Source organism: Ranitomeya variabilis, chromosome 4, assembly GCF_051348905.1.
Source record: "Ranitomeya variabilis isolate aRanVar5 chromosome 4, aRanVar5.hap1, whole genome shotgun sequence".
Lineage (NCBI taxonomy): Eukaryota > Metazoa > Chordata > Amphibia > Anura > Dendrobatidae > Ranitomeya > Ranitomeya variabilis.
In genome coordinates this window covers 545491574-545507698 of record NC_135235.1, presented here as the reverse complement: position 1 = coordinate 545507698, position 16125 = coordinate 545491574, and the positions used below count along the sequence as shown (strand labels likewise).

At 42.5% G+C, this 16125-nt stretch overlaps 1 protein-coding gene across 11 annotated transcripts in view; it reads left to right on the top strand.

The window, feature by feature from the left end:
* The window catches only part of KAT7 (lysine acetyltransferase 7), a 29348-nt gene extending 13569 nt beyond the window's left edge, over positions 1-15779 (top strand). For all 11 annotated transcript variants that reach the window (XM_077252561.1, XM_077252568.1, XM_077252570.1 and 8 more), the window contains 7 exons: positions 739-930; positions 5623-5712; positions 5849-5989; positions 8469-8562; positions 8639-8785; positions 8975-9081; positions 10445-15779. In XM_077252561.1, coding sequence (XP_077108676.1) covers positions 739-930; positions 5623-5712; positions 5849-5989; positions 8469-8562; positions 8639-8785; positions 8975-9081; positions 10445-10546 — 873 coding nt within the window. In that variant the 3' untranslated portion in view covers positions 10547-15779. The remainder of the gene's footprint in view (positions 1-738; positions 931-5622; positions 5713-5848; positions 5990-8468; positions 8563-8638; positions 8786-8974; positions 9082-10444) is intronic.
* Positions 15780-16125: the final 346 nt, after the last annotated feature.

The following is a 16125-nucleotide window of genomic DNA, read 5'->3' as shown; positions in this document are numbered from 1 at the left end:
CCTTTGCATACGGTCCATCTTTTTTGTCTTGTCTTAACCGCTTCAGCCTTCAAAAGTCATAAAGCTGCTAAAGTGACCTGACTATTCTTCAGGCTGCCTTTTATATGTTATAGCAGACCTGTCATCAGGACTTTTAGTAAACTACAGGCACTGTCAGGAAGGCGCTGTTACACTGATCACACTGATTAAAATGATACCTGTGTTTAAGAAATCAGTTTTGTGATTTTGATCTTTTTCAGTTTTCAGGGCTGGCTTATCGACGGGTGTTTATTTGGTGCGCTCTGGCCTCATCTTCATTGTGGCTTAACTGACAGGTCGCTGATCCTTCAGTGACCTGCCTCCTATTTTAAATATTGCAGTTTATAAAAAAAAGAAAAAAAAAATGGAGGTTTGTCAAAGCATCTTTCTGTTACCAAAGCTATGCAGCAACACTGGCAACTAGTAAAACGCCATGCTCACAAACCGTAAGGCTTCCAGTCCTTCACACACGTTTCTTGTTCTGCAATTTTCGATGCTTATTTAAAAAGAAATCAATCATTTTCTAGCACTTTTTTACTTAAAAAAAACAAGCAATACACCTTTAATACTTCAAGAGGCTAGATGTGTCCACAGCAGGTTTCCTTTTATAGTTTAGGAGTGTGTTTTATACATATTCAGTAACACAGAGTTTAACATTTTATTTTGGGCATGGATTTATATGGCACCCATAGCTTAATGGACTCACTATTGTCTTTGTAGGAGAAACTTCGATTGCAGGGTCAGATTACAGAAGGAAGCAACATGATAAAGACAATAGTGTTTGGCAGATATGAGCTGGACACCTGGTACCACTCGCCATACCCCGAGGAGTATGCCCGGCTAGGGCGGCTGTACATGTGCGAGTTTTGTCTCAAGTATATGAAGAGTCAAACTATCCTGCGCAGACACATGGTGAGTGGGGATCCAGCATCACATGTGCCTCATCCTTCCATTGTGTGTAACTACTTGACTCCTGATTTACTGTAATAACGTTCGACTGGTGGCTTTTCCTCCAGATGCCCTGTACACATGTATTAAACATGACCTCCAACATACATGAGTTTTGAGGAGCAAGATTTGGGGGGGGGATGAGCTGCTGCATGACACCTCAGAAAATTGAGGATCAGTCGTTGCAGTCCGATATTCCCAGTGCAAATCCCACTCTCCCCTCCTCATCGGTGGAGGAGCACTTGGCTATCTGTGATGGAGTTTTAGTTAGGGCTTTGACTGACTAATGCTGTTGAATGTTGATCCTGTGACTGATCAGTCAGCATGTAAGCTGTGAAAGAATGAATGTATGTAGTGTCGAGGAGTTCCAGTAAGTTACATGTGTGGTGCAATCTCCATTAGGAAATGTGCTCCACAATTGTTAATGCCATCCAGTGCACATCTTGCCACATGTATGCAGTCCTTGACCAGCCGGTCGAGGGTGCATACTGCTGTGCGAGATGTGAGCACATTGTGCATTTGGAAACCCAGATACTGGATCTAAATGTGCAGCTGGCAACACTGAGATCCATAGACAATATGGAGAGGAGTCTTCTGCTCACAGAGCAGACGCTCAATGGGATAGATGAGGAGGGGGATGGTAGGATGGAGCTGCAGGACAGTGTGGCAGTTAGCTGGGTGACAGATAGAAGGCGGGGTAGAGGGAAGAGTGCCAGGGAGGCTAGTCCTGATCTGGCACACCCTAACAAGTTTGCTAAGTTGGCAGATGAGGGGGGTGCCAGTACAGGGGTAGCACTGCTGCAGCCAGGCATGTCCTCTGAAAGCCGGAGGAGTGACTGCTCCAGTAAGGAGGGAAAAAGGAGAGCAGGGCAGGCCAGACAGGTGCTGGTAGTGGGGGACTCAATTATTAGGGGAACAGATAGGGCAATCTGTCACAAAGACAGGGATCGTCGGACGGTGTGCTGCCTACCTGGCGCTCGAGTCCGACACATCGCTGATCGGGTGGACAGATTACTGGGAGGGGCTGGTGAGGACCCAGCGGTCATGGTGCACATTGGCACAAATGACAAAGTTAGAGGTAGGTGGAAGGTCCTTAAAGATGATTTCAGGGAATTAGGCTGCAAGCTGAAAGCAACCTCCAACGTGGTATTTTCCGAAATACTGCCTGTACCACGTGCCACGCCAGAGAGGCAACGGGAGATTAGGGAGGTTAATAAGTGGCTCAAGAATTGGTGTAGGAAGGAGGGGTTTGGGTTCCTGCAGAACTGGGCCGACTTCTCAGTTGGCTACAGGCTCTACGCTAGGGACGGGCTGCACCTCAATGGGGAAGGTGCAGCTGTGCTGGGGGAGAAAATGGTTAGAAGGTTGGAGGAGTGTTTAAACTAGGGATTGGGGGGGAGGGTATTCATTTTCTAGGAGGGGAAGATAGTGCAGATAGAGACCTGGGCACAAATAAGGAAGTTGGGGGTGGCGGTGGCATGGAGGGTGGGGTTAGAACAGTTAGTAATTTAAGAAAGAATAGAGGTACAGAGAGTAACATCAAGTGCATGTATACTAATGCCAGAAGCCTCGCCAACAAAATGGATGAATTAGAACTAATGTTGTTGGAGCATAATTATGACATGGTGGGGATATCTGAGACGTGGCTGGATGAGAGCCATGACGGGGCTGTTAACTTGCAGGGCTATAGCCTGTTCAGAAATGACCGTACAGATAAGCGAGGGGGAGGTGTGTGTCTGTATGTAAAATCGACCTTAAAACCCATCCTGCGTGATAATATAGGTGAATCTAATGAAAATGTAGAGTCTCTGTGGGTGGAGATAAGGGGAGGGGGAAAAAATAATAAATTACTGATAGGGGTTTGTTATAAATCTCCAAAACTAATGGAAGCAATGGAGAATATCCTCGTAAAGCAAATAGATGAAGCTGCGACTCAAGGAGAAGTCATTATTATGGGGGACTTCAACTACCCTGAAATAGATTGGGGAACAGAAACCTGCAGTTCCAGCAAAGGTAATCGGTTTTTGACAACTATGAGAGACAATTACCTTTCACAACTGGTTCAGGACCCAACAAGGAGGGGGGCACTGCTAGACCTAATATTAACCAACAGGCCAGACCGCATATCAAATATAAGGGTTGGGGGTCACTTGGGGAATAGTGATCACAAAATAATAAGTTTTCATGTAACCTTTAATAAGATGGGTAGTAGGGGGGTGACAAGGACACTAAACTTCAGGAGGGCAAATTTCCAACGGATGAGAGAGGATCTTGGTGCAATTAACTGGGACGATATCCTGAGACACAAAAATACACAAAGAAAATGGGAGACATTTATTAGCATCCTGGATAGGACCTGTGCACAGTATATACCGTATGGGAATAAACATACTAGAAATAGGAGGAAACCAATATGGCTAAATAGAGCTGTAAGGGGCGCAATAAGGGACAAAAAGAAAGCATTTAGAGAATTAAAGGAAGTAGGTAGTGAGGAGGCATTAAATAAATACAGAAAATGAAATACATTCTGTAAAAAGCAAATCAAGGCAGCAAAGATTGAGACAGAGAGACTCATTGCCAGAGAGAGTAAAAATAATCCCAAAATATTCTTTAACTATATAAATAGTTAGAAACTAAAAAATGTCAGTGTTGGCCCCCTTAAAAATAGTCTGGGTGAAATGGTGGATGAGGATGAGGAAAAAGCCAATATGCTAAATGACTTTTTTTCATCAGTATTTACAAAAGAAAATCCCATGGCAGACAAAATGACTAGTGATAAAAATTCCCCATTAAATGTCACCTGCTTAACCCAGCAGGAAGTACAGCGGCGTCTAAAAATAACTAAAATTGACAAATCTCCGGGCCCGGATGGGATACACCCCCGAGTACTGCAGGAACTAAGTACAGTCATTGATAGACCATTATTTTTAATCTTTAAAGACTCCATAATAACAGGGTCTGTACCACAGGACTGGCGTATAGCAAATGTGGTGCCAATATTCAAAAAAGGGGCAAAAACTGAACTCGGTAATTATAGGCCAGTAAGCTTAACCTCTACTGTGGGTAAAATCCTGGAGGGCATTCTAAGGGATGCTATGCTGGAGTATCTGAAGAGGAATAACCTCATGACCCAGTATCAGCACGGGTTTACTAGGGACCGTTCATGTCAGACTAATTTGATCAGCTTCTATGAAGAGGTAAGTTCCAGACTGGACCAAGGGAACCCAGTGGACGTAGTATATATGGACTTTTCCAAAGCTTTTGATACGGTGCCACACAAAAGGTTGTTACATAAAATGAGAGTAATGGGGATAGGGGAAAATATGTGTAAGTGGGTTGAGAGCTGGCTCAGGGATAGGAATAGGTGTATAAGAAAGACATAGCTGAACTGGAGCGGGTGCAGAGAAGAGTGACCAAGGTTATTAGAGGACTGAGGGGTCTGCAATACCAAGATAGGTTATTACACTTGGGGCTATTTAGTTTGGAAAAACGAAGACTAAGGGGTGATCTTATGTTAATGTATATTTATATATACAAAGGGGACAGTACAAAGACCTTTCTGATGATCTTTTTAATCATAGACCTGAGACAGGGACAAGGGGGCATCCTCTACGTCTGGAGGAAAGAAGGTTTAAGCATAATAACAGACGCGGATTCTTTACTGTAAGAGCAGTGAGACTATGGAACTCTCTGCCGTATGATGTTGTAATGAGTGATTCATTAATTAAATTTAAGAGGGGACTGGATACCTTTCTGGAAAAGTATAATGTTACAGGGTATATACACTAGATTCCTTGATAAGGCGTTGATCCAGGGAACTAGTCTGATTGCCGTATGTGGAGTCGGGAAGGCATTTTTTTCCCCATGGTGGAGTTACTCTTTGCCACATGGGGTTTTTTTGCCTTCCCCTGGATCAACATGTTAGGGCATGTTAGGTTAGGCTATGGGTTGAACTAGATGGACTTACAGTCTTCCTTCAACCTTAATAACTATGTAACTATGTAACATGCAGACAGTCCACGACATATCTGTGTTCTCAACTTGGTAACAAATTCTCCTTAATGGAGTTGTCTCACCTTCTTAAAGGGGTTATCCAGGTTTGAGGATGAAGGTCTACAGTCACTCTGAATCCTCACACAGTGAATTATCTGGTTTCGGCAGCTAGAGGGATCGGTGTGACCAAAAGTATGCGCTGTGTATACACGCTGTCACTTGCCAACTAGACGTGCTCTGTCTCTCTCAATTCACTTTTATTGAGCGAGGCTACTCAGGTCTAGTGCAAATCACAAACTCGCTGTCATGTGACCACAGTGTGCGGCAGTGACTACACACTTTCATCCCAAACCTGGATAACCCCTTTTTAACACATATCTGCCTTGTCCCCCCACCTTATTGTTGGGAGCTCCTGTGAAGGGTCCTAAGAGCTAACCATGCATGCATTGGTGGGCGAGATCCATCAGACATAAGTGCCCTAAGTAGATGATGATCCAGAGGGTCCATACACCCAAATAGGACAATTTTAAAAATTAGTTTGCAATGTGTAAAACTAAAGATGGAGGTCTACGCTCATTAGTAATAAACTTCCTCCTTCCCCATCAGTCAGGGTTTCCAAGTCTTGTCTCCCATCTCCTGACCAGCTCTTCCTTTTCTGTGTAGGCGAAGTGCGTGTGGAAGCATCCACCTGGAGACGAGATCTACCGTAAGGGATCCATCTCTGTTTTTGAAGTAGACGGCAAGAAAAACAAGGTTGGCATTAGAGCTTTAATTGCTTTCTGTCTTGTAGCCCTCGCATCAAGCATTGGCTGCCACTAATGAACTGCACTAGGCAAATCTCATTACTGCTGGGTGATTAATAATGTCGCTGTAACCATTCTTCTTTCAGATTTACTGCCAGAACCTGTGCCTACTTGCCAAGCTTTTCCTAGACCACAAAACCCTTTATTATGACGTCGAGCCTTTTCTCTTTTATGTCATGACGGAGGCAGACAACACCGGCTGCCATCTCATAGGCTATTTCTCAAAGGTAGGATCTCCCAGATGTTTCTTTGAAGATTGTCCGTTCTGGGGACTAGATGTAATTCTATCACATTGACCACACAGACCATGCTCTAAGTGAGGGTGAGTGGGCGAGAAAACTTACGAATGTTGTGACCGTGCCAAGGATGAGTTTAGACTAAAAATATATAAGTAATATGTGTTACTGCCGGGCAACTCCCTGTGTGTAATTGAACTAACAAAAAATAGTTGGAGAATAAAGACTAGAAACATTAAAACTAATATTAACAAGACCCCCGTATTAAAATTATATATACTTTATTAATATTTAATTAAAAGTACACCACAAACAAATATTGCACTTAATACATCAAAAAGCAAATGATACAAGGATCATGTCTGTACCCTATATAGTGTACAAAACCAAGGGGATATGGGGCCTACCAAGAAACGAGCACAACTGCAACATATGCTTTCCCTGGTTTAAAAAAAAAAAAAAGTCCTACTTGTCCACGGAGGTTGGCACCCAAATGACACCACACGAACAGGTGCCCCCTCCCCCGCTCATTGCCCACTATCCCTGGAATGCCCTAGGGAACCCCAATAATCACACTGTGAAAGACATACCTTGTATATGGATAAACATCCCATCAAAAGAAGTGTAAATTTGCTACAAAACACCTCAATCCTATAAGCAAGTGTGTGTGTTCTCACTCGCACTTAAATATAAATATATCTAAAAACATTTCAGGGCATATAATCAGATACAGTAATAAACACCCCTCTGCCCTGAGGAGAATTCCTTAAGTAACCTTAGATGCATGACCTAGAGTAAGATACCCCACACATAGCGATAAAGTAGGTATAAACAGAATTGGATAAGTAACCTCTTCACGACCTTGGGATTTTGCATTTTCGTTTTTTCTTTCCTAGAGCCATAACTTTTTTTTTTTTTCTTCTGTCAATATGACCATGAGGGCTTGGTGTTTGCTTGTACTTTTGAACAACACCATTAGTTTTACTATATCATGTACTCAAAAACGGGGAAAAAAAATCCCAAGTACGGTAAAATTGAAAGGAAAAAAAGTGCATCTTCACAACCTGTAGTGTCTCCATTTTTCTGCCACTGGGTGGCGCTCATAGCAGAATGGCAATGACGACCACAGGTGTCTCCTGCAGACCCCGTGTTATAATGCGAACCCACTGACACCCCGCAATCATGTGATGGGCAGGATTAGTGACAAACTTCCAGCGAGGCCATGTTAAATGCAGCTATCTGAGATTTACATTTTAACAGCCACTGGTGGATTGCGATTCCACCCACGGCTGTTAGAGCACATGTCAGCTGATGAAATCAACTGTCATGTGCTGGTAAACATGCAGACTCGGCACCAGAGCCTGCATGGAAGGCACGGACATGACCTATGACGTATATATACATCCTAGGTTGTGAAGGGGTTAAAGGGACTGCTAAAACTGCCCAGCGATATCAACCATGGGGTCATTACTCCCAGATACATGTATAAACCCTATATAGCTAACCCTATATAGCTAACAATCCGTAGTACAAGCCGTGTTTCCCCATACATGGTTCATCAGGAAACCATTGATAATCCATCAGGAAAGAACACTTGGGGTTCCAGTAATGTGACGCATTGATACCAGTGTGTAGAATGGAAGTCAGTGTGCCTGTAACTGGGCACCTGCCTCTGAGCTCATTATGGTGTCCAGACCATAGAGGTTTCATCAGGAAATGAAATGAGTCTGGTCCGGGGAACCACTGATATTCACAATGGTTACGGCTCCACCGCTAGACCTACCACTTACAAAACCTGTCTGGCACAGCCGCTGAAAGAGGGAGAGGGAAGATGTCTCCGGGGTGTGCGATATAGCTGACCACCATCTCCACACCCCATTTAAATGAATATACTGGGTTCCAATTAAAAGAGGAAGCCTCTGCGTCATCAATGACAGCAAAAGCCACGCCCCCAGTAGCGCATGTATGCGGCTCCATCCAATGGAAAGCACTAAAATCCTCCCTGTGTCATAACATGTAGAACAGACCAGTGCATCTGCAGAGGGGCGGATGCCGCAGCCTGGCAACCGGGACCCCATGTATTGTGGACCAGGTACACTGCCCTATATATTTAAAGGGACAAACAGTCAGAAATGCCCAGACCTCTATGGTAGTCTATTATAATGGGTGATTCAGTATAATAAACCCGGATCTGCACAGAAACTCTCCTTATTTGCCCATATGATGGACCCCTTCCACGTACAATAATTTGGTGATAAATGCCACAACATCCTAAGTGTATTATACTCTCGTACAAACTACTCCCTGTGTGTATGGCGAGTAGGCCTGTCTGTCACCCCTGCTGCAGCCACCATAGTATTATAATTGTTTTTTTTTTTATAGGGCTTCTTTATGAGCATAAGACTTATTGATTCAAATCCTAAATGTCTGATGTGGACGGTCGTTTCATATTTGCCATTTTGTTTTGCAGGAGAAGAACTCGTTCCTGAACTATAACGTGTCCTGTATCCTGACTATGCCGCAGTACATGAGACAGGGCTACGGGAAGATGCTCATAGATTTTAGTAAGTGTCTGATCTGCATATACCACTAATGGCCTTCTGAATGGAGACCGAGAACTAACAGTCTGCCGTCTTCCAGGTTATTTACTATCCAAGGTGGAGGAGAAGGTGGGATCTCCGGAGCGGCCTCTCTCTGACCTTGGCCTGATAAGCTACCGTAGTTACTGGAAGGAGGTTCTGCTACGATACCTCCACACCTTCCAGGGCAAGGAAATCTCCATTAAAGGTAGGGTTCTGTCTGGCCTTGTAAGGGATCATTACCCTGCATTTCAGGAGCAATTTATTTGATGACTGTGGTCCTGCCTATAGAGTGCATTTACACCCATGAGATGTGATTTATAGGCTTATTCTGAAGGCTAATGTAATAAACACTAATCATACTGATTGGGAAAATTCTTTTTTTTTTTTTTTAAAGAAATCAGCCAAGAAACTGCTGTAAATCCTGTCGATATTGTGAGCACCCTGCAGGCCTTACAGATGTTGAAATACTGGAAGGGGAAGCATCTTGTATTAAAGAGACAGGTAAGATTAACCTGTTACTGCAGCTTACCTGGACTGAATGATCTGTAAATGTCCTGCATGTTGATACCTTAGAGATCGAGTCTTTGATCTCAGCCCATTTTGCTGGACCTCAAGCGTATGTTCACATGATGCTCTTTTTTTCAGGTGGTTTGGAGCAGGTCTGCTCCGAAAGCCTCCTGTAAAGGCCCTCTGCAAAGGCTCAAAAGACTGAACATTTACGGTTTTATGTAGAAAATGACTTGCTGTTCATCTTTTGGAACTTTTTTCTAAATTCTTTTTTTATCAAGGTTTCTAAAGATGCCTGGTAGTGCTGCAGGCAGCCCTGTACTTTACAATACAAGTCAATGGGAAAGCTCAAAAAGATGCCTGCTCATCTTTGTGTTTGCTTCAAAAACCAGTAGTGGTTTCTTCATTGTTGAATGAAGTTTAAAAAAAAAAATAAAATAAAACCGCTGGAAAACTCTGAAAACCCACTGGTGATTAAAAAAAAAACAACCTAAAAAGCAATCAGGAAATGTCCAAACAATGCTAAATAAATTTGCTTCGGGTTTAAAAAATGTCATAGAATAGATTTTACTGAAGCTGCTTCCACTTGCAAATCAGATGTTTTTTTGGCCGCCTGAAAAAAGTAATGTGACCATACCGTTCAGGGGTGATATGACCTCTCTAGTTATTGTATGTGAGGACTGTCTGACAATGACAACATCTAATTGCTGTCATTATTTGGGGCTCCTTGGTTACAGCATTGTAAGCTTCCAGGATCCCTATCTGAATTTGGTTTTGAATATGCAAGGGGGGAGATAAGTAAAAATGGATTCTGCCAGAGTTATGTTTCATGAAAGGCTGATCAGTGACCCATATGGCCACCATTGCTACTTATAACTTGCACCTTTAATGAGAAATTTGCCCAGTTGTAGAGCATCCCTCTGCAACTTTACTGACCTGTCAGACAGGCTACTGCTAATGGTTTGGGAACGCGCTGTGACCCCTGTGGGTGCTACAAAAGCTGCCATGTTGGTTGTCGCCCAGACACACTAATATGACCAATCTGACAACAGAAGGTGTTTTCACATGTGTTTACTGCACTTTTTTTTTATTCTAGTGCTAGTCCTTTTTTTTAATTTTATCATAGATCCTTAATTCCTAAAAATGAATGGCTGGCAGCCCTGTGGTGACAACTATAACATAGCCCCATAGGAGTAACTGAGTGGCCATGAGGGCAAATATGCTGAGGCGTAAGGGGATGCGACACTGGACCAGTGCTGTGGCCCCTCCATTCTCAGGGATTGTCAGGGCCTAAGGTTGAGGGAGTACACCTTTCTATCCATGAATGTAATTCTCAATTCATTCTTTTTCTACAAAGGATTTGATTGATGAATGGGCAGCAAAAGAAGCCAAGAGAAGCAACAGCAATAAGGCAATGGACCCGACGTGCCTGAAATGGACGCCCCCTAAAGGAACATGAACACTTTTTTAATATTCCAGCCCCACAGTCTGCAGTCTCCTCTGTCATCTTTCTGTATTTTTAATATAAAATGACAAACTGGTTTCTTCCACCAAACTCTTGTTCTTATGGTAAACCACACTCTGCCTGTGGGGTCCCTGCGTTCCCTCATCAGACCAGATTCTGCATTCAGCTTGTGGTTGTATGATGGGACAAGCAAGATCATCCAGAATTTGGTCATTTCCACTTACGATAAGTGTCCTAATGCCATCTTTGAGCCAACAAGCTTCATTATAACGTCCACATAAATTGAATGAGTGTAAGGGTAATGAGGAGGCTGAGTTGTTAGCGATGTCTGTGTAAGGAATTCACAGCTCGGTACAGTCTATACGCCGTATACCACCACAGTGGAAGCTCGATATATGTTGCTATTCATAACTATAGAGCCCCAGTGCAGGGATGGCTGGCGGGTGTATGTTCCAAGCACATGCCCCATATTTTTGGTTACAGAAATTTTGTCAGCATTAATGGGCATCACTTTTATTATAATTCATCTCAAAGTCCCATCTGGGCGATTGATGACCACAGAATACACCATAGGGTCACATCAGAAGCTGTACTTGCAGTAACTGTGTTTGTAACTATGTGAGACAGAGCTCCAAATCTGCTAGATACATACAGATGTAACGGATCCACGACTAATGCCACAGCAGGTACCTGGGACAAAGTATGTCTTTCTATTTGGAGGACCCAGCAGGTTTATTTTTAATATTCTACATGGACAAGCTACCGATTTTCGGTAAGAACTGTGGGGGCTCTTTGGAGTATAAAACAGTTGGCTGGATTCCCTCACAGATTGCAGCTGACAACAGGGGGCAACCTCTGGGCAAATATATCACTGTAAATATGTTTTAGGCAGGTGTGGGAAAAAAAGCTGTAAAGTGTTTAATTGTTTCTCAATTGCCAAAATGTAAAGTGAATGAACAAAAGAGAAATCTAAATTCAATCAGTTTTGTTGTGAACACCTTCAAATCTGCATCAAGGCCTCTAGGCACTTACATACATGGTGAAGGAACTCTGCAGGGACAATGTTCCAAACATCTTGGTGAAGTAAGCCCAGATCTTCCGTGGATGTAAGCTTGTGCAAAGCCTTCTGCCTAATGATGTAATCACAGACTCTGATGCTGAGATCCGTGCTCTGTGGGGGCCATATCCTCCTTTCCAAGACTCCTTGCTCGTTGTCCTGCTGCGGAATAAATGTGGCACCAATCGGACTCCACCTTGATGGCCTTGCATGATAGACAAGTATCTGCATGCCTATAGCCTCACAAGATCTGTGATTAGTTTTCCAATATGTTTGGAGCAACCTGATGAGTTTCTCAAAAAAACTGTGAATGTGTACCTAGGAGAATTGGTGTGGTTTTAGAGCTAAAGGCTGATCAAACAAATATTGATTTAATTTACATTTCTTTTGTTCACTTTGCATTTAGCTAAATGATACAAATAAACTATTAACACTTCTATTTTTGGAAAAATTCTAACTTTTTCACACCTGCCTTAAACCTTTTCACAGTTCTGTATATATTTTGTGTATGAATACATATATATGTATATATAAAATACTGTACATGCTTTTAAGGGGTTCTGCCCAAATCTGCTTGCACTCACTCAAACTACAAGACACAAGCCTGCCTTGGCACTTCTCTGCATGGACCTGTTGACTCCGGGTCTGTTTTTACATCTGTGTAAGTCTAGGGTCAGACAACTATAGATTCTCATCTGAGTGAATCGGGCAAGTTATGCAATGACACATGAGTGTCCGCACAGAGTGATGCCATTCTCTAGGATGAGGAGAAGATGAAGAACAAAATGTCTCCATTCTGTCGGTGCGCGGAAATCGGACTCCACTCAGATGGTTTCCATGCACTCATTGACTTGCATGGCCAAGTGCGATCTGATAATTAGGCTCTGAAAAACTCTGAAACGGTGTGATTTTATTTTTTTTCCCTTGGATCGGCACAACCCGAGCAAAAAAAAAAACAAAACCTGACATGCAGAGCCCAATTGACGAACACTGGTCCGAGTCCGATCTAATGTTTTGGCCTGTTTTTCTCTTGTCGCGTGGTTTGCCTCCATGTTGCATTTTCTATTTAACTGATGTGTGTTTTGACCCCATAATTTAATTGATCCATTGTGCAGTCTGAGGAAGAAAACCGCACGCGGAATAGAACAATGGATGTGTGAATGCAGCCAGAGACCTTTATTGAAGGAGGGTTAGGAATATGTCTTCTAGTTCCTTGTAGTAACAAGAGAAGAAATCAGACTACTGGAGTGGGGGGAACCCAAATTCCCTTTTAAGAATCTCCTTTCTTGCACCATGACTGAGCCTGTAAGTGGCAGAAAGACTTAATGATAAATAGTGATGTGTGAAACTTGTTGCCGGTGGCTTACACTTCTGTATCTGGGTTTTACTTGCCAAAAAGTCATTTATTTTTTTACAAGATATTGATGGAAAAATATTTTTGACATTTTAACCTTAAATTGCACAGAGTCTGTGGCTACTAAATCACGATTGTCCATCTGCGCTTTATTTTTTTAAAAATGGGGATTGTCTTAGCCAGTAAATCATTCCCATAGGCTGCTGTCGGTATATCTTTTGCTAAAGAGCCATGTGAGAAGAATCTTAGATATATATGGCCAATGGTCACCCATACAGGAGGCACAGAAACATACTGGAGGGAAGATTTCAGGAGAAAATGTACAGCAGGGGCAGTGTATATTATTTATACAAATTATTTTGCATGTTCTCAGTAAGGGCCAGGACTACCACGGTTGGTGCAGTTGTGATGTGCTTGCTGTACGCTTTGTCTTTTTACTCTTGCTTTTTCTGGTGCTGCCAGACCACATTTTATTGATTGAAGGCAAGCTGTAATATCCTATTTTTCTTTTTCCTTTAACCTTTGACTTTTGTTTTTTAAATTGGAATTTCAATGTGAAACATAATGCAGGCACATGTACGAAGCCAGGTTAAATCTTGTTTGCTGAATTGTCTTTTCCCTTATTTTTCATGGTGTCCTTCTTGTAGGAGTGTTGCACTATTTTTCCTAGTCATCAGCCTGGCCCACTCTGAGATAAACTGAGTGGTTTTACCTATGAATGCTCCATTGTTCCACCTTCGGATAACAGTATGACATCGTCTCCTTGACAGCTGATATTGCCTGTTGTGAAAAGCAAGGATTCAACTTGTTGGAATTTTGTTTTTGTTTGCCAGTGTAATGAGCGGAGAGAGGGGTGTCCGAACACTTATGCAGTGTTAGTGTTCCTGTACTGGTAGAGAGTGGCAGAGGTGGTTTTGCCCGGACTGAGCCATCCTGTCGTTACCAGGATGCCCACTGGATAAGAGCAGATAGTGAAGTATTGAATTGTTCTTTGTCATGGGCTTTGTATAAGATTCCAAAAGATGGAAACCTCAAGTATCAGAGATCTTACTATTTTGTATGTGCCTTGTTTTGAGAGACTGTAATAGTCCCTGACAGTACAGTTTGATATAATTGACCGGCATTAGCACTGAAAATTTGTAATGTGGAAATGCAGGGCAGCCTGTGTGCAGCGTGAGAGCTCATTAAAGGGAATCTGGCAGTAGGTTTTTCCTACCTCATCTGAGAGCAATGTAATGTAGGCAAAGAGAAGCTGAATCCAACAATGTATCACTTATATTACTGGGAGCAGCCATACTGACACAATCAGAGCTTTTAGATTAAGACTGAAGCAGAGCTGAGAAAGCTAACCCCGCCCACATCAGGCTCTACATGTGCAAGGTCCATAGCTAGTGAGCTGCTTATCACAGGAGGAGGCGGCCCAGCAATATTAACCTTAGTGATAAATCCTTCAGTTACTAAAAACAGCACACACTTTGATAACTGACACATTCTGTGTTTCAGCCTCCATCTCCTGCTGTCTTCAGATTACATGGCAAAAACCTGCTGACAGATTCCCTGTAAGCTGAAGGTTTAAGATAAACCCCAAATAAGCAGAGCTCTAAATATTAAAGTCCAGTAGGCAGATCTATGGCGAGGATGAGATCTCTGTATGCACTTCTAAAAATAAATCGTGATCTTTTTAGTACTGTATTAGGATGGACTACTGGATTACAAAACACAATAAGCGGTTTAATGAATTATTACTTGTATTTATATTGTCCCCACAAATATCGTGCCGGCAGATTAGATATTACTAACCTGACGAGTTCCCTTTTACCTGTAAGAAGTGACACCTTCTATGGACACCTAAGCCGCAGCGCCCCAGTGTAGCAGAACATTTATTTAGAACTCTTAAGGTGCCATCCTATCCCCTCACCATAGCCTCCAATCCAATTTTTGGCAGAATGAGAGCTTAAATGGAAACGCTCATTTGTAATGTGAATGCTAATCTGCACGCGGCGTGTTATAGAGCCGGAAGGGCCAAGACAATTCATAAAAGATTAAGTATAACTTGTATTTTATTTATATTTCTTCTCTTAGGCTTAGGAGTCTAATGTAATGATTGACATCTGTGTGTAAAGTCCTACAGGAAAGACTGTCTGCTCTAGAACATGCTGCGTACAGATCAGACACTACCATGGACGTGCTGGCTTCCCCTCGGGTTCACATTCTTGTTGGCGTGCGTGCTGCTTTCTCTACTCATCTCGCGCTCAGCGGCATTCGTATATGGGCTGTTTGGCATTGCAGCTGTGATACTAGTCCATGAACAAGAGTGGCGCTGTTTATTTCCAATCTTGTATGAAGTGGCAATATGTCAGTGCTTTATGATTTTATTTAACCCCTTTATCACCACGATGCTTGTAGACTTCCTGTCCTTTTTTTTTCTATGGGTTCTAGAGAATTTCACCATCTTTTGTCCTGTTATAGACCAAATGCCCATTGGGCTGTATTCACATTAATGCTGTGTTCTGTGCCCACTGTTGCTTATTACATTGGTGCCCATCACTGTGCCTCCACACTGCATACAATGCTATGTACTATACTTCCTTCCAGTGATCCGTGACCAGGAGACTGCAGTCTTGCCCCTCTATCTGCCAGAACTGGTAGAGATCCTGTTATTTACCTAGCAAAGACCCTCTGTGCAGCTTTGCCGATTATTTGCACTGGAAAATAGACTTTATTTATGTTCTCTGCTGTAGGCCGTTACGTGAAATCTTCTTTGTTAATATGATAGAGGTATATCGCCTACTCAATAAAGCATGCACTCTTCTTGCTGACTGTCTCCTGTGCCAGTCTTTATTTAACCTCTTTGGATCCAGTCCACACAAGCATTTATTTTAAATTTGCGTGTTACAAAATAACTTTTTTCCCCATTAAAGTAGTTTTAATTTTTTTATTTGCATTATTTGGGGGTACAATTTTCTATAGAAACAAATTCAGAAGTCCTCCATTGTGTGGTTTATTATTTATTTATATAGAACCATTAATTCCATGGTGCTGTACATGAGGAGTTACATAAAAATACAAATATCACAGTAAACAAACTAACAATGACAGACTGGTACAGTGGGAAGCTGACCCTGCCCTTGCGGGCTTACATTCTACAGGATTATGGGGAAG